Here is a 23817-nt window from a genome sequence, read left to right as displayed (position 1 = left end):
TGAGGGGATCTCATGCCGTCATCTGTGTCGCTGGTAGCAGTACAGGACTTATGGCATGGAATCACAAAGATCTGCATGTTGGATGGGTAACTCAAAGCCCGGTAACCTGCTGGAGTGCTGCCCGGGGTTTAACACTGCCAGAGATTGCCATCCTGCGAATTGTTCATCTCTGACCTCACTTTATAACAGTTCATGTGCTGGAATTCCCTTCAGCTTTGCAATGGTCAATACAGTATGAGATGCAGTTAATTTAACAAAGTAATCAGGGGCTCCTTGGGATTGTAAGGCTCTCCTACATCTTGAGGCGTGAGAGCAGTGATATGCTCAGGTACTTGAGCCTGGAGTTCTTTTCTCTGTCAGTGACCATCCTCTAAACCTAAGAAGTACCACAGGGGGGCATCACAGCCAGGAAGAGAATAGTCCCTGTTTAGACTCTGCATCCGCCAGAACTACCCTCATGACCAGCCGAGGGCACCCACCTGTCGGAGCCTGTGTGTCAGGTTCATTATAGACCACTGCTGCCTTGTGATTGGCTTGACCCGCTTTCCACATGGAATTCCTTAGTGGCACTCGTGCATTGTGAGCTGAGGTGCTTCTGTTGCAAACCTGTAACATCATGGACTCCTTTTATTCCATCACTTGATGATGGCTCGTGATTGGGGAATCACAGATGTTCCTGGAGCCAACAGAGAGGGCAAAGTATGCTTTTAGACTTCTTGAGTCTTGATTATCCTTCCATGGACATTCTAGTGCTATTAGTAGCTCACAAAAGGCACCATTGTGTACCTTACCAATTTTATTTCCTTTATTTTTAGGTTTTTCCTAGATTAATAGGAGTGTCATTTGTATTTACATAATATGGAAATTCATATTAATAGATATTTATGCTGTTTCTTTTCTGTGTGTGTATGTATGTGTGTGTTAGTGCATGATGTATATGTGTGTGTTACTGGGAATCAACAGCAGGGGCAGTCTGTCACTAAGCTATGTCGACCCCGCCCCTTCTTTTTCTTTGCTTTTTGTTTTTTGAAACAAGGTATCCCTATGCAGTGCAGGCTGACCTTGAACTTAGCGTGTAGCCCAGCAACCTCCTGCCTCAGCCTCCCAAGTGCTGGGATTTCAGCACTGTGTCAGCCACTCTTAACTGCCTTTTCCATTTTTTAACAGTCTCACTAAGTTTGCCCAGTCTGACCTTGAACTTATAACTCTGCCTCAGCCTCCTGAGTACCTGGGATTCTAGGTGAGTACCACTGTGCCTGACTGGAATAGATGTTTTTCTTTGTAGAGTCTAGGAGAAATGATGGATAGGAAATAATAGGAAGGCTGTGGGGCAAGAAAAGGGAAACCTCAAGGATGGAAGGGCTGGCTTTTCAACCAAGGGAGCAGGTTTAGTGTAGAGCTGCCTCTTAGCCCCTTGCTGGCGTCTTTTTATTTCAACCTTGTTTTGTTCTTACAACACTGGAGATTAAATCGAGGTCTCCTACATGATAGGCAAGCACTGTAAGCTACAGCCCATTGTATATTATTATTATTATTATTATTATTATTATTGAGATAAGGGCTCACAAAGTTGCCCAGGCTTACTTCAAACTTGCCATCCTCCCGTCTCACACTCCTAAATAGCTGACATGTGCGACTTGTGTCTGGCTCAACCATTTTTTAAACTGATTTTTAAATTCTTTTTTTTTTTCAGTGCTTATGGGTTGTACCCAGGCCCTTGTGCATGCTAGGCAAGCCCTCTACCACTAAGTTATAGCCCTTTGGCTTTTTTGTGTTTTTTAAGACTTCTACCCCTAGGGGCTGGGGGTTTAGCTCAGCAGGATAAGCACCTGCCTTGCAAGCAGGCAATCATGAGTTCGATCCCCGGTACCGATAAAAATGAAAAAGACAAAAAAAAAAAAAAAAAAGACTTCTACCCCTTTAGCTGTTCACTTCTTTTTGGCCCCTTCTAGCCTTGTCTCAGATGAAGCTGAGTCTTTCGCAGTTGGAACTGGATCAGTGTCCAACCATATGTCTTTTTTTTCTCACTTACAGTTAATTTGTTAATCCCACTTCATTAATCCAGATGGCCTTCATGGTTTTTGTCTAAAACATTTAAACACGAATCATTGTCCAAGTAGCTCTTGGTTTTTTGTGCATTCTTTTTGTGGATGAATTATGAAGATAGGGTTATTAGATACTGAATCTCGCACCTTTTCCTGTAGGGTTAAACACAGATTGTTCTTTTGAGAGCTTGCAGCAAGGCACATTTGTGCTGATCTCTCCAACTGGCGAACCTCAATAGGTGGATTTGGGATTTTTTTTCTAAAATAGGCTTTCTTAAGTGATTTTAAGTTTTTAGAAATATTGAGCAGAATGTACAATAAGTTATTATTAACATCTTGCACTGGCAGAGTGTCTGCCACAGTTGGTGAACCGGTATCAATCCAGTATTAGTAAAGAATCTACACAAGGGTTGTAAATTCTGTGGGTTTGGCCAAAAGCGTGATGTTATGTCATTTCCACAGTATCGAACAGAAGAGTTGTGCTGCTCTAGAAGTCCCCTGCGCTCTTCTTGTTCTTCCTTCCCTCGTTGACCCAGGATTGCTGGTAATCACAGTTCCTTTTATTGTCTCTGTGGTTTCCCTCCTCAAGAATGTCACAGCATTGAGCTCATTTGTACCTGGCCTTTTCAGACTGAAGTCTTTCACTTAACAAGTGTGCATTTAAGGTGCCTGATGTCTTCTGGCTCATTTCTTTCTTTCTTTTTTTTTTTTTTTTTTTTTGGTGGTACTAGGGATTGAACTCATGACCTCGTGCTTGCCAGGCAGGCACTTATGAGCTAAATCCCCAGCCTGGCTCATTTCTTCTTTCTACTGAATAATATGCTGCCAGAGAAATGTATCAGTGTGTGTATTGAAGGACATTTTGGTTGTTACCCAGTTTTTAGCAACTGTAAATGAGGCTGCTATAAATGTTCATATGCAGCTTATTTGAGTAAATACCCAGAGAGCGTGATTGCTGGATCATACAAGGGGCGATCAAAATATACGGTGAATTTTTAAAAGACATTTCTAAAACTGGGCTGGGGATTTAGCTCAGCGGCATAAGCACCTGCCTTGCAAGTGTGTGGTCGTGAGTTTGATCCCTGGTACCAATAAAAATACAAGGAAAAAAAAAAGAAATTTCTAAAATTATTACAAGAAAAGGTACATTTCCATCAACCTCCCTCAGAGCAGTCCCCCTTATTTCAAACACACCCATCTCTTTAGCACTTTCTGAAGCAGTCCTGGAAGTCATCTTTTGTGTCCTTATGAGCTATGACCAAAAATATGTTGACTGCTGCTGCTGCTGAGTGCTTCCGGCAGAAACACGGGCTTGTGCAAACGCCACAGTGCGTCCTCATCCTCCTTATCCCTGGATCTGGCACTGTGTGACTCCGGGCCCTTCCCCTAAGTCAGAATGGCCATGAAAGGGAAACGCTCTGAACTGATTCAGGACGTAAAGGCTGCAACTGTACAGCTAAACAGAACTTGCAGAATTGCTTCGGAAAGTGACAAGAACACTAGAGTACATGTATTCAGCGAGAGGGGCAGTGTTGGAGGGTAATTAGCGGCAGTGTGTCCTTCACTGTGTTAATGATCTTTTTAGATTTAGATATACTCTGTAGTTTCAGTCCCTGCTCATGTAATGAGCACGGCTGCGCGTGAGAAGCTGTCTTCTTCCACGGTGCCTGTGCTGTGTTTGCGCTCCCAGCAGCAGCGAATGAGACTTCTCGTCACTGCACGTCCCTGTCAGGCCTCCATGTCAGTTTCTGGATTTTCACCCTTCTAATCACTGTGTGGGAGTGTTTCATTGACATTTTAATTTGCAGCTTTCTAATGACACAATGTTGTGTCCTTTTCTGTGCTTTTTTTTTTTTTTTTTTTTTTTCTTTTCTTTTCTGTCTTTTTCCTTTTTATCAGTATCGGGGATCGAATTCACGACTGCCTGCTTGCAAGGCAGGCGCTTATGCCGCTGAGCTAAATCCCCAGCCCCTTTCTGTGCTTATTTGCCACCTCTGTATCTTCTTTGGTGAGCCGTCCCTTTAGACCTTCATTTCTCTTTTTGAGACAGGGTCTCAATATGTGGCTCACGCTGGCTTTGAACTCAGTACATGTGTAGCCCAGGGTGGTCTGGACTCATGGCAGTCCTTCTGCCTCAGCCTCCTTTGCCCATTCCTTTTTCTTTTCCTTTTTGTACTGGGGATTGAACTCATGACCTTGTGCATACCAGGCAGGTGCTTGGGCCGCTGAGCTAAATCCCTGGCCTGCCCATTCTTTAAGTGGGTCATTACACCCTGTGCATATTTCTTTGTCACCTTGACTATTGAATTTTGTAATTCAATAGTCAATTTTTGGTAATTGATAAGTTAATTTTTGGTAATTTGATAACTAATGTCATGATGATTCTTTCCTGTTCTTTAATTATCGAAAGTCAAACTTTTAAAAACTTATTTATTTACTGTGGGGTTGGTTTTGTTTGTTGTTTGTTTTTTGTTTTTTTGGTACCAGGGATCGAACTTATGACCTTGTGCTTGCCAGGCAGGCAGTTACACCGATGAGCTAAATCCCCAGCTACTGTGGGGGTTTTTTTCCTGTATTTTTTTACTTACATGAATTCATATTATACCATTTGTCCAGTATTATACCATTTGATATTATTTTTGGAACTTTGTATATATCTGGGTTTTTTTATATAATATATTATTTTTTCTTTAATATTTTCCCATTTTTTAAACCAGCTCTTCACTTGATTTTCCTTTGCTTCAGAAGTCTAAAATTTCTCTTCTCAACTGGGATCCAGTTATTGTTCCATTTTGATGAACTGATGAAATAAAAATTGAGCCTTTTTATCTTAGGCACTGTTTTTAAAATAGTACGTAGCTATGACAGCCCTATCCCTCCTCAGGTTGATGGGATGTTTCATTTTCAGACAGCTGTCCACAAGCCTGTGGTGACCCCAGGCTGAACTGCAGAAACAATTCAGACTGACCTTCATCCTGTCTGTGCTGCTCCACTTCTTGTGCAAAGCTTACCCTTAGGACAGCCCTTCCAAAATGCCTCATTCTGGACTTTGCATTAACTAAAGGTGGGTTGGAAACCCAGGCATGATTTCCATATTGGCTGTTTACAAACTGAGGTGTTAAAATTACTTGAATATATGGCTTAAAATTAGATTTGAAGTTATTTGTTTTAGTTTAAATGAATTCCATTCTGTAATAATGGGGTCTGTATTTTCATTGCCCTTTTGGAGTTGGCAGTAATCCACGTTGCCTAATTATCCTCTTTTCTGTGACTAATTCACATCTATAGAGTTGCAGTAGCCAAATAGGAACCATACTAAAAGTATGATTTGGGCTTTTAAAATCAATGTGCTTTTTGCAAAGAGATGTTTAGCTGATGTTTTACATTTGTGTTCTGTCAATGCAAGTTTCTGTTTTTAATTTCCTGTTTTCTCTTCAGTGTTTAGAAACCCACAGAACTAAGCTCACTTCACTAGGGTTTGTATTGTGTGTGTGTGTGCATTGAAGTCTTTTTCTATAATAACAAACACTGAACCATTTTACTGCAGCTCCTCCAGATGTGGTTCTGGTTTGTTCCCCACTTGTCTGCATCAGCCTTCATCCCTCCAGCACAGTGTTTCTCTGCCATCTAGGAGAAATTTTCCGTGTTTGCAGATAAGGAATTTTCTGAGTAAAAATTGTCATGATTTCTTTTTTAGTCAAAGCTGAGCATTCTTCTCTTTCCAAGCAAATGTATACGTTTGTTTGTCTTTGGACTTTAAACACAGTTGCCCTCGAGGCTGCTGAGGCAGAGTATAGAAAGCCCTGTTCTGGGTCCAGGGAGTTCTGCCTGGCAGAGGGTGAGGGAGAGTAAACAGGTGTCTGTGGTCACCACAGCCGCGCTTGGGTGTGGATCAGATTAGACCTCAGCCGTGTGACAAAGCCGAGAGACAAATACCATGGCTGGGCTATAGCTTCCTGTCTTTCACATCCCTTATTTTTCTGCATCAAGGAAGCAGTTTAAATGCATCTCTCTTTTTTTTTTTTTTTTTTTGTCTTTTTGTCTTTTTTCATTTTTATCGGTACCAGGGATCGAACTCACGACTGCCTGCTTACAAGGCAGGCGCTTATGCCGCTGAGCTAAATCCCCAGCCCCAAAGGCATCTCATTTTGTGGACATATCCAAAGCATCAAAAAGTTTTTTCCTGCTACCTGTTCCCAATAATTACAAATTCTGCTTTTATAGTAGGAAACATGTTGGTATATTTTAAAGCTGTGGGGTTGTTTCCTGCATTAGAGCTCACAATGGATTAAGGTCATTTAAAAAAAAAATACAACAAACAACTGGACATGAGCCTTATTCTGGAAAGTCAAACGTGATCCCTTTTGGTTCAACCTGTTGTCATCACTCTTAACACTCTTCCCCCTTCCCTAGTTGGGCTCTCTCTGGTACCCAGATCTGGTAAACCAGATCCCCGCTAAGGAGAAGACAGAAGAGCTGTCCCCCAGCTACCTCCTCAGGGCCTCAGGAGTCAGGAATCTGCAAAGGCCAGGGCAGACAGCAGCTGCTCAGATGCAGGACCTGAGGCAAGACAGGCCTCTCTAGCTCTGCCCTGTCTCTGCTGGCAGTCACCAGAAAACCCTCTCTTAAGGGAAAAGGAGAGAGAGAGCAGTGGGAACCCTAACATGTGCTTGGCAGCCATGAAACACCCTCACCTCCTGTGGTCAGGCAGCCTTAGAAAACTAGAGAGCACCTGTGCACTGTTTTAACATTCTGTGTTACAAGTTTTAAAGAGGAAAAGTGAATGAGGTGAGCTATTTATTTTATTGTACTAACAAGTGAAAATTTGTTTTGAGTCTCAGGAGGATTATTTTGGGAAATGCGGCTACTGGCTCTTCCCTGCTTCCATTGTGGGCAGACCAAGAAAGACTGGGTTTAAGTTCTAATGGGTGGGGTAGAAGCTAAACAAACTGTGTTCAAGTGTTTTTGAGTGTCAACGGTGTGTGGATCACAATGGGTTAGCAAAAGGAATGCGTGAATTAGATTCTGAGAGGTCCGGGTGCTACGACAAGCAGCCTGCCTCTGAATCCTGGCTTTAGCCTTGGTAGCTTTGGGACCTTGACCTTAGTAACCTCATCTGTAAAAGGGGATGGTATATCTGCCTCCTCATGCAGAGTTTTAAGATTGAAAGAGTTGAGCAGTGGCTGGCACACACCGAGGAGCACGTGTATGATGGATGTTGTTAGCATGAGCAATGGAAAGGATCATAGGGCCGTTGGCCAGCGCTTCATTTCACAGATAAAGAAGCAGACATAAGAGATGAAATCAAGATGAGAAGCCAGTTCTGCAGACCTCTAGTCTGGGGCTGTGGCCACCGTTCCTGGCTATATTTTAAAAATACGTGGACTTCAAAAGCATTTCCCTTTAGGGTCATCTACCTTCTCTTTCTCTTCAGAGCCAGTATTTCCAGAGTACTTCTTGTATGGCAGCCCTGTGTGACTTCATTTAATCCTTACAGCAACCTGGGAAGCAGCTGCCACTCGTATACCCATCTTAGCACACCAGAGGCTCAGAGCTGTTCTTATGCGTGCCCACAGCTGCCCAGCTTCTGAGAGAGAAAGCCTGGATGGGAACAAGGCTGTCTGATGCTAGAGCACACCTGCTAAAAGCACCCCTGCTGCAGGAGCCACAGGGCGCAGTCGTAAGGGCTTGCGGTCCTTTTTTATGTTGTTGTTGTTGCTTTTATTTCAGTGCTGGGCTTTGAACCAAGGGCCCCACACATGCTGGGCAAGTGCTCTACCACTGAGCTACACTCTAGGCCTCTTTATTTTTAAATGACACAGGGTCTCACTGAGTTGTCCAGGATGGCCTCAAACTTGTGATCTTCCTGCTTCAGCTGCCCAAGTAACTGTGCCTTTCAACCTACAGCTTGCTTTGCTTGTACACCACAGTGTCTCCTGTATGTCTCTATTTCTGACACAGCCTGACTGCACTGAAACAGTTTGGTTTTTTTGTTTTTTGTTTTTTGTCTTTTTCCTTTTTATCAGTACCAGGGATCGAACTCACGACTGCCTGCTTTACAAGGCAGGCGCTTATGCCGCTGAGCTAAATCCCCAGCCCCATGAAACAGTTTACAAAAGAATCTCTCTCCATGATTTTAAAAAGAATGAAACAGGAGGGCTATAGAGTAGATCACAAGAAGTCAAGACCAGGAGCTTTTGTGAAATAGAAACCACTGAGATTATCAGGGCCCTTAGCAAGGTAGAGATCACTTTCAAGATCCTAAAGGACCAAATAAGTCGGATTGGGTTTCAGCATTCCCATCTCGACCAGTAGTTGTTTTCATTTTATCCTGTAAGATTCTGATGACAAACTTGGATTGCCTGAAAAATTCAGAGATCACATTCCAACAAGGTATTTTCAGGTAATTTTGGGACCCCCAGCTTCGAACTATTTCTGTACTTGTTAGTGAAGTAGAGAATTTGAAGGCACACTAGATCGGATGGCCTGGGTACAAAGCCACCTCTCATACTCACTGGCTTTGCAGCCTTGAGCAAGTTATATGCAATTAAAAGAGTTTAACTAGGGGATGGAGATTTAGCTCAGTGGCATAAGCACCTGTCTTGCGAGCAGGCGGTCGTGAGTTCGATCCCCGGTACCGATAAAAAGTTAAAAAAAAAAAAAAGTTTAACTGTAAAGTAGGAGAAATACTGTAATGACATGGAAGAATAAAGTTGTTGCTTATACATGATTAGCGCTTCAGTGGTATGCACTATCAGTAGTAACAATATTGCTTTTTGGAGTTTAGCTTAGTATTCATGGGTAGGATGAATGAATAGTTCCCAGTTGAGATGCCAAGTCTAGAGTAGACCATCCCAACCAGGATGTCACAGACAGGCTGTAGTTATGCCAAAATATTGATCTGCTCAATTCCTGAGGCTGCCAAGGCCCCAGCTGGTTGTTTCTGGCTTTAAGCAATAGCAGCTGCCGTGTGACACACAAATGCCCTTCTCTCTGCATGCCCTGACATGAAACAGACTGGTGGGTAATAAGGCTCAAGCAGGAGCCCAATGCCAGGACCAGGAGAGTTCTGTGGCTGGCTGACAAAAGGAGCCTCAACAGCTGGACCGAGAGCAGCTGCTGTGGCTTCCTGCAGGCTTCCTGAGTGTGGAGTCTACAGCTAGGCCTAGCTCCATGCCACAGCAGATACCTGATGTTTTGTGGACAACCTAGAGCTGGAGGTGCTGGAGAAACAGCTGTGAACCTAGAACCAGACTGGAGCCCAAAGTCCTGAGTAGGCTGCAGATCTTAGATGGGTGGTGATAAGTACCAAAGAAAGGGCACGTGGGGATGTGAGTGCTGGAAAGAGGTGCTGCCCAAGCCACAGAATTTATAACAGGACCCAGCCTTATCTGCAAGGTGGACTCCAAAGGTGACAGGAAACTACTGAAGGTTTTAATTAGGGAAGTGGGATAATTAAGTTTGGACATTTTTTTGTCCTTGGGTGATGCTGGGACCACTGAGGACTCCTGCACACTAGGCCAACACTCTACCACCAAGCTACACTCCAAGCCCTGTCCTTTGTTTTGTGTGGTGCTAGGGGTGGAACCCAAGGACTCCAAGCTTTGTTTTGTTTTGTTTTAAGATAATCCTGATAGCTTGTAGAAAATCTATTTGAAATAGGCAAGAGTTTATCCAGGACATAGAGGATCTGACTGTTGTGATGTGAGAGATGCTACTGCCTAAAATAGGTAGCTGGAATTTTGAGAGAAAAGAAAGACTCAAGGCTGACCCTTCTGCATCTGGACGGGAGGAGGAACCATCTCTAGGTGGGGATAAATCCAACGGTTAGCCTCAGTGTGGATCTTAGGGGAAATTTGATTTGTCTCATAACCAATTCAGTTTGCAACCAGAATCATGGAAAGAATTAAGTTCATCAACCGTATTTGTCTCTGTCCTGGCCATCTTCATTGACTGCTTGCACCAGCAGGAAGCCGTGCAAGTCCTTATGAGACACTGGCCATTTTTTCAGATTTGTGACCCACAAGGAACTCTCTGACCTCAGCTGTGGCTCTCGGTGCTGGCCAGAAGCCAACTTCATGTCTGAACACACGAGCAGCCGTTTGCCATGGAGAGCTTGGGGCTGCAGACGGTGACCCTTAGCGACGGGACGACAGCCTACATCCAGCAAGCTGTTAAAGGTGAGTATTTCCAGAGACCTCGGCATGCTGTCCCTCAGCCTCTGGAAAGGAGAGTCCCTTTCTGAGAGTCTCAGCACTGTGCCCTCCTACCCTGCTCGCCTCTGCCCACCACCACAGCTGGCTCTGCTTGAGGCCTTACTGGGTGCTTGATGAAAAGAGGATTCTTTTTTGGTCTTTTTTTTTTTTCGTTTTTTATTGGTACCAGGGATTGAATTCACGACTGCCTGCTTGCAAGGCAGGTGCTTATGCTGCTGGGCTAAATCCCCAGCCCGAAAGAGGACTCTTTAAAAGAAAATGTCTACCTAGGCAGGCTAGCTAACCAGGCTACCCCAGCTGCAGCAGCCAACACCTCTTAAAGGCAGAAACTCTTCAGTCTGGCGAGTAGTTCCTAAACATTTCTGGAATGGATGGGACATAGCAGTGGTTATGACTTCCTGCTTTTCAGATAATTCCCGTTCCTGTGCCAAACATAAAACTAAGATGCACCTCAATTTGTATCACAGATAAACGGCAAATACTTTTGCACTACAGATATATTCCACATTTTGCACTAGGTATGTAAATGTATAAACATAGGATTAAATGCTAAAAAATGCCAAAATGATGGAACTAAGTATAGGTTAGGTAACATTTATCCAAAGTGCTTGGGACTAGATATATTCCAACTTTTGGAGATTTTCAGAGTTTAGAATCTTTGCATAGACATTACCTATTGAGTATTCCTAATCTGAAATCCACTGAGATTTTGGACCATTTCAGATTCTGAATTTGCATATTAGGGATACTCAGCCTATACTCAAAATAATTTGTCATTTGTACGAAATTCAGACTCACCTTGGAATCATGTATTTTGTGTGACAACCCTGACCCGGGTCAGGGGACTTTCCATCGAGGTTGGTGTGCATAGAGAGAGCTGTGTTTAGGGCAGGGCCTGCAGGCAGGGGTGCCCGCACCCTTCCTCGCCAGTGTCTTCAGGCCCGTCTGAGGTATCTGTGTCTTCTTGGCCAGCGCTGGGTAAAGCCTGGAGACCATGTACTCATTGTTCTTGTGACCACGTTGTCACTACCACATTGCCCCCCTTCATTTCCACACACTGCCAGGGTACATTTCCATTCGTTACAGGTAAGCTGCTTATTGATTTGATTTCAATTGTCTGTCTCCTGGTGGTAGCTAAACATGCCCTTAATATCACCAGTAAGCTCTCTACATGTGACACTGTGGGGATGGCTGCTTGTCACCAGCTAGCTGTCTGTGATGTGTGTGCTCTTGGCTGGCTTCGTTCTCTTGAGAATGAACTCTTTCTATTTAGACTGTGGAAGCCTGAAACCCTCTGACTTCTTACCATGGGCCTTCTCCCTCTGGAACAGTCTCAGTGGGATGGAAGAACTTGGGTCGCTAGGTGTGGCTGCATGTGTTCCTTGTACCTAGTTAGTTCTCTGTCTTCCACTGAGAACTAGTGGTTGAAATGAGTGAGTGGGGAGCAAGGGACACGTCTGCCCTGAGAAACTCTTATGGCTTCCTTTCTTACGTTTGAGTCTGTGTGTCCCCGGCCTCCTGGCTCTGTTCCCTCATCCTTCTGCCTGGCTCTGTTGTGCCGCCTCTGTAGGGTTCCCGTGCGTTTGTATACACACACACAGACACCCTGCCAGATTTCCCACTGCCTGGGAAGCTCCTCTAAAGCTGTTTTGTTTTGTGGTGCTAGGGATTGAACCCAGGGCCTTCATACTGAGCTATATTCTCAGCCTTTTTAAAGCTTTTTTGGGACAGGATTTGTCTGAGTCACCAAATTGCCCAGTCTGGGCTTGAACTCATGATCCTTTTGCCTCCGCCCCCTGGATTGCCAAAGCTTTCCATTGAGCACTTTGATACTTTCTGTCCCTAGCAAGAGAGTCCTAAGACTTACCTGTAGTTAATGTGGCCATTCAGACCCACAGTTTGTGAGAGTAGAAGAATATGCTGTTAATAAATGCACTCGGATTGTTCAGGGCCAGTGGACCCCAAAGGTCATCCCACTACAATGAGATGCAAGGCCCTTCCAGGCAGCAGCCGCCCTGACCTTCCAGGTAGTAGAGGAAGTCATAGGTTAAAATCTTTCCTCCAGTCCCCCTTCTCAGCATCTTGCTTCCTGCCTGGAAGCCATTGCCAGGCTGCTGGCAGTGGCTCTGGCAGTGGCTCTCAGAAGCCCAGGGGCCAACACCCTTGCTAGAACACAGCGGCAGTGCGCATGGCTTCCTGCAGGAGAGGTGTAAGTGAGCCCGCGCCCCATCTCAGCTGCCTCTCCTGCCCCTTACCTCTGCCTCACCCACCTGCCTTTGTCTGGATTGGTTGCAGGAGTGTTACTGACGCAGGAAGACAGTCTGGGGATAAGTCTGGGGGTTCCCCTGAAAGGCGATGTTAGCAGACAGCTGGGCCAGAAGCAGTCGCTATGGCCTTTTCCTTCCCCTTAAAGCTCAAATTTCTGAAACTCGTAAAGAAAGAGCCAAGCAATCACAGGTCAGGAACTCTCCAGTCTCCTGTCTCATTTCCTTTCTTCCTTCTCCAGCTCTCAAAGTCACTGGACACGGGAGTGAGAGGGAGGGCATCTCTAATTCCAAGACCCTTTTGGAAGTGCTTGCTTGTAAAATAAAGGAAGGGTAGTATCTGAGGAAATCTGGAGTCCTAACTTTTATATTGCTTGTTGCTTTGCTTTATGTGGCTCAATTTTGTATTAGAAACTTGAAATGAAAATATCCCAGATTAGCTGGACTTGGTACCACATGCTTGTAATCCCAGGACGTGGATGGCTAAAACAGGATTTCTGTGAGTTCAAGGCCGGCCTGGGCTACAAAGTGAGTTGAAGGCCAGCCTGAACTGCATAGTGAGGCCCTGTCTCAAAAAGACCTCCCCACCCACAAAAAGAAAAAATACCCCAGATTGCTGGGCATGATGGTGTGCACCTGTAATCCCAGGACTTGGAAGGCTGAGGCAGGAGGATCATATGAGTTCTAGGCCAGCCTGGGCTATAGAGGGGACCCTGTCTCAGAAAGAAAAGAAGAGAAATGATCCCAGATCAGTTGAGGACACCCAAGTCAACAGTGACGGGGGTGACACATAGGTAGACGTGGCATAACAGTGGTGCTCACGTAACTTCCTGTTGCTTCCCTTTCTACTTCCTTCAGGACACACATGAGGCTTACTGTGGTAAAAGCTAGGTTACCGAGGGCTGGTCACATCCTCGGTTAAGTGAAATTCCAGGGTCACACGGCCAGGAAGAGGTAGGCCTGGAATTTAAGCTTGCAGGGCTCAGCCTGGTTCCAAGGCCCATTGCTTCTTACTAGGGTGCTGCTCCACTGCAGGCGCTGGGTCCTGGCACACTGCTATGGCGAGAGATGACGGGCTATGTTTTGATTTTTGCCTTTCCGGGTTCCAAGGCATTCTCTCTTCCTTTAGTTCAGTCTCAGCGACTTACTGTTGGGCGGCGGGTCCTCACTTTGCTGGGCACAGGTAGAATCATAAAGGAAGCTGCTGCTCCTTCAAGTGGCAGGAAGGGGGTCTGTTGAGGAAGTAAAACCTCTGCATGGTGGGATGTCTTCGCCTCCAGCCCAGCCCAGGCCCAGGAGGCCGGGAAGGGAGAGGGCAGTGTCACCTGTGCTTAGACCACACGTGAGCCCCCAGAGGTTGACACAGGCCTCTGCTAAGAGGCCAGCCTTTCTTAGTCCCCTCCGGGCCTGGCCCATTTCTCTCCATCTCCACCTCCACAGGAGAGAAGCTGCTCGAAGGGCAAGTGATCCAGCTCGAGGACGGGACCACTGCATACATTCACCAAGTGACAGTACAGAAAGGTGGGGCCACCACAACACCTTGCCCGTGGAGGGAGGCCAGCAGGTCTGACTGAGGGAACCCCATGGCACCGGGCTCGGGGAGAGCCCGACATTGTTGTCATTACAGAAGCTCTCTCCTTTGAGGATGGGCAGCCAGTGCAGCTGGAAGACGGCAGTGTGGCCTACATACACCGCACACCCAAAGGTGGGGCCACTGTCATCAGCCCTGGTGGGGAGGAGGAAACACACATCTGGCAGGGCTGGGGACAGAGGGACACACTGGGAGGGCTGTTGATCCAGGCGCTGCCCCCAAGGCACATGCAGTACTTGCTTACCTGACAGGCAGGCTTCCCTGGTGCAGGCCACAGGAGCAGCTGTCTCTGCCATCAGGAGGCTGAGCCTTGGGGTCAATATGTGGGCCTCAGTGGTGGCTTTGGTTTCCACATAGCCCCAGGGACTTAGGGCATTGAGTAGGACCTGAGGCCATCATCCAAGGCCAGAAGAAACTTACTAATATTTAAGAATGACACTAGGCATAGTGGCGCACACTTGTGATCCCAATACTCAGGAGACTGAGGCAAGAGACTTGCCATGAGTTCAAGGCCAGCCTGGGCTACATAGCATGACCCTTTCTCGAAAAAAAAAAAAAAAAAAAGCTTCTGGAGCTGAGGGTACAGCCCAGTGCTACAGCTTTGCCTAGCATAAGACCCTGGATTCTACCTTCAGGACTATAAGAAAAAATTAAGCTCCTAGGTACTGAAGAATAGCAGTACAGTCCTTTTCAAGTAGCTTCTTGAGAAGCTACTACAAACCAGGCAGTGTGGGAGGCATAGACAATCCAACAGAGAGTGAAAATAAGCTGAGTGTGGTGGCACATGCCTGTAATCTCAGCTACTGTGAAGGCTGAGGCAGGATCAGCCAGCCTGGGCAATTTAGCAAGATCCTGTCTCAAAATATAAAAGAGGCAGGGGAGGTAGGTCAGTGACAGAGTACCCCAGGTACTGGAAAAAAGAAAATAAAAGAAAAATCCTACTCCTCGTCTAGTCTAGTGGGAGAAAAAAGCGTCCCTGCTGGACTGATCATTACAAATGAGGGTCAGACTCAGATTGAGGGGTGAGTGGGAAGAGTCACTTGGGAAACAGTACTAGAGCTTCAAGCAGAAGGGTGAATGAACTGAGCCACAACTGGAAGAGGGTGGAAAGGAGGGCTTCAGACAGAGGAACAGTGTGGAATAGGGAGAAAAAAGGGTGACTCGACCTGCCAGGAGCTGGAGGGCAGGCAGGAGGGTAGGGGATGTTGGCATCTGCCCTGAGACCCATGGGAAGCGTCAGAGCTATTGAGGCGGCCAGGTGACATGACCACCTGTGCCCTATAGAGATCAGGTGCGTGCTGTGCCACCTGGCAGGAGCTGATGGGGGAGGGGGAAGTGGTCTGGAATCTGGGCCACGGTGGGTCATCCAGGCCTCGAGGAGCCAGTGAGTTCGCAGTCAGTGTCCTTAAAGGGAAGGAGCCCCAAGAGGGAGGGCCAGCAGGAGGGAGTCACCAAGGTGGAGGTTGGGGGCACCCGATACAGAGACCTTTCCTGTGTGTCTGCCTCTCCTTAAGTTCAGGCCAGGCTCCTTCTCCCCACTGCGTGGCATCCGCGCTAACCTCATGTTCCTACAGAGGGCCACGACCCCAGCACACTGGAGGCCATCCAGCTGGAGGACGGCTCCACCGCCTACATCCACCATGCTGGGGCTGTACCACCGGACGGCACCATCCTGGCCGTGCAGACAGAGGTGGGCTTGGAGGACCTGGCCGTGGAGGACGAGGAGGGTTTCGGTACAGACACAGTGGTAGCCTTGGAGCAGTGTGCCAGCAAGGTGAGCACTCAGAGCTCTGGACAGCAGGGCCTTGCCTGCCCACTGCCTCTTGGCCCTCATGGGACAAGGGCAGCCTGCTGCTTGGGCACGAGCCGGGCTACTCCCTTAGTCCCTCTGGTTCCTCTTCTCATCCAGGCTGTGCAGCACGGCCTGGCTGCGGCCCTGACAGCTGTTTCGCTCACCCTGTTTATGCTGCCTCTGCAGAGGGAAGGCTGCTGCACAAAGCAGTGGCAGCCGAGAGTGGGAGGTCAGGTCCGGCTTCCCTTTGTGCTGTGCTATCTGGGAAAGCCCCGCTGAGGCTTTTGATTAGTTTTCCCATCCGCCACAGTCAGAAGCTCTTGTATTTATTTCTCCTCTGCAACGCACTGAGTCATGTGGGGAAATCAGCTCCATAAGCAGTGAGCAGGGCATAGGCAGCAGAGCAGCTGGGACGCTTGGAACCTGAGGCCCACGCAGGAACTTGGCTGCAAAGGACAGGGTCCTGGCTCTCGAGATGTCAGTCATCGTGCATGCTTGCTGGAGCTGTGGCCCTGCCTTCTGCGGGAGCAGGAACAGAGATCTACCACCTTCCCAAATCCAGTGCTCCCAAGTAGGTTGGCCTCAGAGCCTAGGGAATGCGGCAGAGCTTTCTGAAGCTCCAGGTTTACCCAGAGACTTGGAGGGGGGCAGTCGTCTTCATAAAATCACAGTGACCGTGTGATAGAGAAATAGAGGAAGTCTTTGTGTCTCTTCAAAAGGAAGCACAAAACATGACAGCAGCCCATTCTGGACCATGCCCCCCCTGCTTCCCCCCCCCCCCCGCCCCAGGTGTGTTCAAATGTGAGGCAGCTGCTGGTGGGAAGAGACCTTGGCTTTGTTTCATTCATGGGCCCTCAGCTCTGTGATGGCTGCGTCGCTGCTGGGTGCACCACTGGGACAGCCGCTCACTGCCTCCCAGGCCTCAGCTTTTCCTCAGGGTGAATGGGCCTCACCCTGTCCTCTGCTCACCGTGACTCCTGAGTTGTTTCAGGAGCTCATGGAAACACCAGAGCGTGACCCTCAGTGTCTCAGAAAAAGGGACAAGGGACAGTCCTGCCAGGATGGGAGCTAGGAAAGTAGAAAAGCCGTAAGGCTGGTGCAACCGGAGGCTGACTGATGGCCCTGTGGCCAGCGGCTGTGTCCGATGGGTGGCTGTAGCCCTGTTCCCAGGACAGGAAACGGGGCAGGAGGCCTTGTCATGACCCAGGCTCCGTGGTTAGAGCTGAGACTTCTGTCCTCATCCTGCACATCTGCTTAGAGCTGCCACCGCCGGGCTCTTGTCCTGCCGGGTGAACCTGGCGAGCTCACTCCATAGCGGGCCCCTCGCACGTGCTCCTGATGAGCCCACCGCCAGGGGAAGCGACCTGCCCACATCAGAGCACAGGCGTGCCAAGAGGGGCAGCTTCCTTGGGGCGTGTGGGAAAGGAGCTGGCGCTGGCCTTACTCAGGGCGGCCACCCAGACCACCACACCCAGCTGCCTAGGAAGCGACCTTTCCACAGTAGCTGTCTCAGCCCGTGACAGTTAGTCTTGCCTCTGTCCCTCAGAGGGTGGTGGGGACTCCATGCCAGCCCTGTTTCTTCCACATCATGCCTGAATGTCTGTTCCCTGTCTGCTGGCTATGTCTCAATGCCCCAGAGGGCCCTCATGGGCTAACCCTGGCTGTTGGGTCTTAGGCTGCCACTGGGCCCTGTGTCCTACCCCTCATAAACACTCAACAGGAAGGATACATGTAGGGACCCCAAGATTTGTTTCAGGTTCTGCACAACAGCCAGGCTTCCCATAATGGCAAAGGGCAGCAGGTTGGAGATAGAGCTTTTCGCTGTGGCTACAAGGGCTGTGGGCGCCTCTATACCACTGCGCATCACTTAAAGGTAAGCCAGTGGCAGGCAGGCTTCTGTTCTGCCCTTGCCTGCTAGGCCACTGTCCTGTCTGTCTGTCTGTCTGTCTGTCTCTCTCAGACTGGTCTCTGCCCTTGCGTTGCATGTTAGCTGCTAGAGGGAAGAGGCAAGTGTCCATGCAAGAAGCTGTGACACATGTGAACAGTGCAGGGGCAAGGGTACCAGTGGGCCCGCCTCAGACCCTGTCCTTCTGAGTAACATGATTGCTTGTCCTCAGGTGCATGAGCGAGCTCACACAGGTGACCGCCCATACCAGTGTGACTTCCCCAGCTGCGGAAAGGCCTTTGCCACAGGTAAGCCCCTGGCTGAAGGTGGGTTAGACTGAAGGCGGACCACTTCTGGTTGAGGGCAGAGGGTGCTCAGTGAGCTCTGGAGCCTCCTATGAGGGCTGCCCAACACAGGCTGCTGTCCGGGAAGCTGATATGGAAGTGTTGTGAGGCACAGATGCGAAAGGTGGCCCAGCCAGGATGGAGGTGGAGAGGCCTTGCCTCTTGTGTCCGCTGAGGAGACCTTATGGTCTCTGGGCTTCACTGCCCCCTCTAAAACAGGAGCTTAGCCACCGATGTCCTAGGCAGCTTCTTGAGTGGCTGCTCTGGAATGCCTCCAGCTGCCCTGGAGCAGGCAGGGGAGCATAGTGGGCTTTTCTGTCCTTTCTTACTCAGAGGCCTGGTGGGGTAGAGACCAGCGGGGCTTCTGCAGCCCCCCAAAAGGGCAGTTTAGATGGAGAGCCTCTAAAAGTAGTGGGCGACAGAGGCATTCGGGGTCAGGAGCCCAGGAGACTGCCTGGGACTGCTGGCCGCTCTGCCACCCCATGTCACACATGGGTAGGCTACGGGCTGAAGAGCCACGTTCGCACACATACGGGTGAAAAGCCATACAAGTGCCCGGAGGAGCTGTGCAGCAAGGCCTTCAAGACCTCAGGAGACCTGCAGAAGCACGTGCGGACCCACACTGGTAGGCAGGGCTCTGCCTGCGCTCGGGAAGAATGCTCAGCCTGGGAGCCCATGTGGCCCCTCCTTGCTCCACCACGGCCGCCCATTCCGCACAGGTGAACGCCCGTTCCGGTGCCCTTTCGAGGGCTGTGGCCGCTCCTTCACCACGTCTAACATCCGCAAGGTACATGTGCGCACCCACACAGGCGAGCGGCCCTACACCTGCCCTGAGCCCCACTGTGGCCGTGGCTTCACCAGTGCCACCAACTACAAGAATCACGTGCGCATCCACACAGGTGGGCCAGCTGGCATGCGAGGACACCCTCAGGCCCACTTCCCTCTGCCAGGCGCTTCTGCTCAGAGATGCATCCGAGCTCCCAGCTGATGCTATTCTCTGGGTGCGGGGATCCCCACCATCACCATCTCACTCACAGTGAACAAAGTGAGCGGCTCTTCCACCTCCAGTTAGGTCCAAGCCGGCAGGAATTGCTGGCCTCCTGTGGGACCCCTGAGGTCCCCGCCAGCTCTCTACCTCTCGGGTCTCTCCTTCCGGCTGAGCTCTGAAGAGGCCAGGGTGAGGAGGGGTGGGGAGGAAGCAGAGTGAAACGTCGCCTTACCTCCCCACCTCATCCACTGTGCATGTGACTCCTCTGTGTCCTCACCCTCCTGTGTCACGTCCCTCACCCAGCCTTCCGTGTCTTCTCTTAGCCCTGCGCCCCCTGCCCCATCCCACTGCACTTCACACTTCAGTCTCTGTCCCGGTCTCCTCGCTCTTCCGCCTGCCGCTCTGGCCTTCCCCCTCCAGCCTTACAAGCCCCTCACGCACTCACAGCCCTCCTCTCGCCCCAGCCTTGGTCACCCCTATTCTCTCTCCAACCTCATCTGCGGGTTCGGACCCCATGCCCATGTCCTCCCTCTCCCCCAGTGCACATCTCCCAGTTCTGTCCATGCGGAGCCTCGAGTCTCAGCTCTTCTCCTCCCTCTGACTTGCCCTTCACCAACCCTGCCCCTCACCACTGTCCCCTTAGTTTCCCCCTTGCCAGCCCCAGTCCTGCCCCCTCACAGCCCAGTGTCCCCAGGGGAGAAGCCATACGTTTGCACGGTGCCAGGCTGCGGGAAGCGCTTCACTGAGTACTCAAGCCTGTACAAGCACCACGTGGTGCACACGCACTGCAAGCCCTACACCTGCAGCAGCTGCGGCAAGACCTACCGGCAGACCTCCACCCTGGCCATGCACAAGCGCAGTGCCCACGGCGAGCTGGAGGCCACTGAGGAGAGTGAGCAGGCCCTCTACGAACAGCAGCAGCTGGAGGGTGAGACAGGAGCAGCGGAGAGAGCCCTAGGGGAACCAAGAGCTCCCATGGCATCCAGTGGCATTTGGTAGCCTGGGCTCTCCTCTCTTAGCCACCTCTGCAGCTGAGGAGAGCCCATCCCCCAAGGGAGCCCACATCACTTACCTTTCCAAGGTGAAGGAAGAAGGTGATGACGTCTCGGCCCAAGTGGCCATGGTGACCGAGGAGGATGGAGCCCCCCAGGTGGCTCTGATCACTCAGGATGGTGCCCAACAGGTACAGACCCCGAGGAACACTCCTCTCAGGGGACTCTGGGGAGCCCTGAAGCCTGGCCTGCCCCATCTCCCCTGAATTCTTGTTATGGCTCTATGGACCTCAGGGAGCTGAGGCTGAGGAGACTAGGCTTGTAACCCAGCTCTGCTCCTCCTCCTCATGCCTCTAGCTCTGTCTCCCCCTCTAGAGCATGGTCAGTAGTTACCCGCTTGGAGGCTGCCAGCCCTCCCACCATCTAAAGGCCACATGGGCATCTTCTCAGGACAGACCTGTCGGTGCAGAAGTCTTGAGGTCTGGCGGTCCCTCTAATGTTGCTAGCCAGCCTTGTCCTCACTTGTGTTCCTAGAGTTGTCAGACAAAATTCAGGGGAGACCCTGAGCTGCACACAGCAGAGCCCAGAGCCAGAGTGACGGTAAACAGATGCCACCAAGTCAGGCATGATGGTACCTGCTGAGGCAGGTGGGTCACCAGCTTGAGGCCAGTCTGGACAACTTAGCATTTAGCATTAACCGTGTCTCCAAATGAAAAAGACCGGGGAGGTTCCTCAGTGCAAAGACCCTGATTTCTATTCTTAACACCGACAAGAAAAAACAACAGAAGTGGTCAGCAGAATTCTGCAGCCATGGCCCTGTTTTGTTTGCTTGTCCCCACCAAAGACCTGAAGCTAAGCTCATGTGGACAGCGGAGGCCTCCTCCAGACAGCCCTCCTCAGAGCTCCCACCCAGCCTTTCTCCTTTCCTCCTGTCACAGGTCAGCCTGTCCCCAGAAGACCTGCAGGCCCTGGGGAGTGCCATCAGCGTGGTGACCCAGCATGGCAGCAGCACCCTCACCATCCCCAGTCATGACGACGACCTGGCCACGTCCAGCACACATACTGTCGCCATGGTCAGCGCTGATGGCACACAGACGCAGCCCGTATGACCAGGCGGTTTGCTTGGAGTTTCTTGTTCTTTTGCTACCCTTTTCCACGGGTGGGCATTAAAAGTTCAGGCCAAACTTGTCAGACCTTTTATAAGGACAGAGAGTCCCCTGGCTTCTCTGGGCCATTGGCAACTTGAATCTTTAAAAGCATTTGATGAATCAAGAGATAGTTTCTAGCTGGGTGTGTTGGTGCACACCTGTAATCCCAGTGTGCGGGAGGCTGAGGCAGAAGAATGGTTGCTGAGTTCCAGACCAACCTGAGCTACACAAACTGAGCTTAAGGCCAGACTGAACTGCATAGTGAGACTCTGTCCCAAAAAGAAAAAAGAGAGAGAGAGAGAGAGAGTTTGTGAATCTCAGTCCACCCCTGCTTTGCCTGACCATCCTAGGCAAGTCACTTTTCCATGGACTTCAAGACCCATTTTCAACTCAGGGCACTGACTTATCTCCGGGGGTCTTTCATAGCTCTGTCCTTTGGTGGTTCAGAAGTCCTACATTCAGCTGGGCTGTACGTTGGAGAAAGACTCAGCTTCATTTAGCTGGGAGCCCTAAGCTAAATCATCTGACCCCCAGGGATTTTCTGCATTGCCATCTGGGTTGCTTCCAGCCCTCCAGCACAGGGGGTTCTCACCTGGCCTGAGTAGAGGGGCCGTTGCAGGAGGGTGGAAGATCTTCTGTGTTTCAGGTCGCAATCATTACCTCTGGGGCTGTGGTGGCTGAAGACGCGAGTGTAGCATCCCTGCACCATCAACAGGTGGCGCTGTTGGCCACAGCCAATGGAACGCATATTGCGGTACAGGTGGGTAGAAATCCGGGGGGAAAAGGACCCCCAGACCAGAGAAGGGAATGAGGGGGTGAAGGAATTGGGTGGTGCTCCTGAAGAGAAGGGCATCAGGTTCCAAAAAGGGTCCATTTCAGAGGACAAATCCCATTCTGCCTCGGGCGTGTAGGACCTGCACACCCGAGGCAGAATGGGGACACCCCTCCGGCCTTCAGTGTAACTGATGGCAGCTCAGCGGTGGTCCAAGCCTTTTGTCTCTTCCTGCCAGTCTTTCACCTGGGAGGTGAAGCCGCTAAAGTCGGTGATCACTGAGGTCCTCTCCAGCCAATTACCCTTCTGTGAGCGAGCTGTTCTCTGACCGACCGTGGGCCGTCTCTGTCCCTGGCCATGCCTCACCTATAGGACCCTCTCTGTGAACTTCCTCCCTCCTGGTTGAGGCCCTCATCAAGAGCTTAGTCCGTGGCCCTGAGACGGAGGAAGTGTAGACAAGTGGACGGCAGAGTGCTGACGCCACGTTCTGGGAGGGAGCATCTCACACCCTGCTTCCTTTCACACCCCTCTCTGCAGCTGGAGGAGCAGCAGACCTTGGAGGAGGCCATCAGTGTGGCCACCGCTGCCATGCAGCAAGGGACTGTGACCCTGGAGACGTCAGTGACAGAGAGTGGCTGCTGAGCCAAGAGGGGCAGGCGCACGCACACACCGTGCTGGAGAGTGTGCCACCCTGTGCAGGCAGCCCTGCGGATGACACACGGAAGGTGGTCGCACCGGTCTCTGGGAGAAAAGGGCCTAACTGAGCAGCACAGAGGCCCCGCCAGAGAAGGCCCCCCGAGCAGCAGGCAGCCGGAGCTGGGGAGCAAGCAAGCCCGGTACCAGGCTGCTCTGGGAGGACACACCCTTGCCGTCTTCAGTCCACTCCTCAGGTGGAAAGTGGGCTGTGGTGGGGACCCGCCTTTGCCCAAACTGATCTCAGCCCATGGAGGCGCAGGCAGGCAACTCTGCAGCCCCTCGGGGCAGAGCGGCCCAGCCCTGCCCCTCCCAGCAATAAACCACCTCCCCGGAGGCCAGCCGAGGTGCTTGGTCCCTTGGTACTGGGATTCCTGCCACCACAGTCAGAATTAATTGCTCAGGGGCCTGTGGCTGGAGTACAGGTGCCCAGCTCCCACCCCACCCTCCAGTGGTCCCCCAATCTTTATGGAAGAGAGGCAGGGAATAGCCCTGTACATAGACTGCTGGGATTGGGTTTCATTTATTTTGTGGGGTTTTTTAAAATTCCACTTTGACAATTATTTTTCTGTCCTGCTCTGGGTGGTGGTGGCAAATGGATGAATGAGTATTTAATAAAAGTTCCAAGTTTCCACCTGGGTTCCTCCATCCTTCCAGCTCAAGGGCCTGGTCCCTGGGCTGGTCAAGGCCAGCTCTCATCCCTATTGCCCTGCCACAACCCCTGCTTGGCTTCAGTGCCTGCCCAGTAGGCTATGCCGGTAGGAGGAAGGCCCTGTGTAAGATAAGAAGCTGCCTGAGGAGCTGCCAGTGGCTTCCTGCCGCTACTGAGCAGGGGGCTCTAGGGAGCCAGCTAGGACCGGCGTGACCACTACTTGCAGGCTCTGGCTGAATTCCAGGCCTCAGGGTGGTCGGGTTGGAAGAACTCTAGTTTTTCTTTTCTGCTTTACCTTTGCAAAATACAGCCCAGGCTCCTCCTGCCCCAGCCAACCCTGAGCACACACAGCCAGCTGCTCCAAGGGGGCAGAGTCCGGGTCTGAGCAGGCTGAGAGGCAGCTTTGCACCAGTTTCTGAGGTTCTCTGATGCCTC

The 23817-nt window shown here is 50.3% G+C and overlaps 1 protein-coding gene across 11 annotated transcripts in view; it reads left to right on the top strand.

The window, feature by feature from the left end:
- The window catches only part of Znf76 (zinc finger protein 76), a 31357-nt gene extending 7993 nt beyond the window's left edge, over nt 1-23364 (top strand). The window contains exons 2-17 of one of the 11 annotated variants that reach the window (XR_010044116.1): nt 1168-1240; nt 2508-2589; nt 4954-5109; nt 10057-10225; nt 13966-14046; nt 14153-14230; nt 15691-15890; nt 17665-17781; nt 18026-18101; nt 18637-18762; nt 18857-18924; nt 19429-20053; nt 20145-20308; nt 21056-21233; nt 21912-22025; nt 22575-22595. Coding sequence is in view for 10 of the 11 variants with exons in the window: in XM_063239011.1 (XP_063095081.1) it covers nt 10153-10225; nt 13966-14046; nt 14153-14230; nt 15691-15890; nt 17665-17781; nt 18026-18101; nt 18637-18762; nt 18857-18924; nt 19429-20053; nt 20145-20308; nt 21056-21220; nt 21912-22025; nt 22575-22679 (1992 nt within the window). In the remaining variant the exon portion in view is untranslated. Of the gene's footprint in view, nt 1-1167; nt 1241-2507; nt 2590-4953; nt 5110-10056; nt 10226-13965; nt 14047-14152; nt 14231-15690; nt 15891-17664; nt 17782-18025; nt 18102-18152; nt 19037-19428; nt 20054-20124; nt 20309-21055; nt 21234-21911; nt 22026-22574 lie in introns of those variants that run through there. The other 10 variants (XM_063239016.1, XM_063239011.1, XM_005005421.3 and 7 more) reach the window with 10 other exon arrangements.
- Nucleotides 23365-23817: the final 453 nt, after the last annotated feature.

The sequence above is a fragment of the Cavia porcellus genome, unplaced genomic scaffold (assembly GCF_034190915.1).
Source record: "Cavia porcellus strain 051 isolate PalLab524CR breed Dunkin Hartley unplaced genomic scaffold, mCavPor4.1 scaffold_28, whole genome shotgun sequence".
Classification (NCBI taxonomy): Eukaryota; Metazoa; Chordata; class Mammalia; order Rodentia; family Caviidae; genus Cavia; species Cavia porcellus.
Note: the sequence above shows the minus strand (reverse complement) of the source record. Positions and strands in the feature narration are given on the sequence as shown.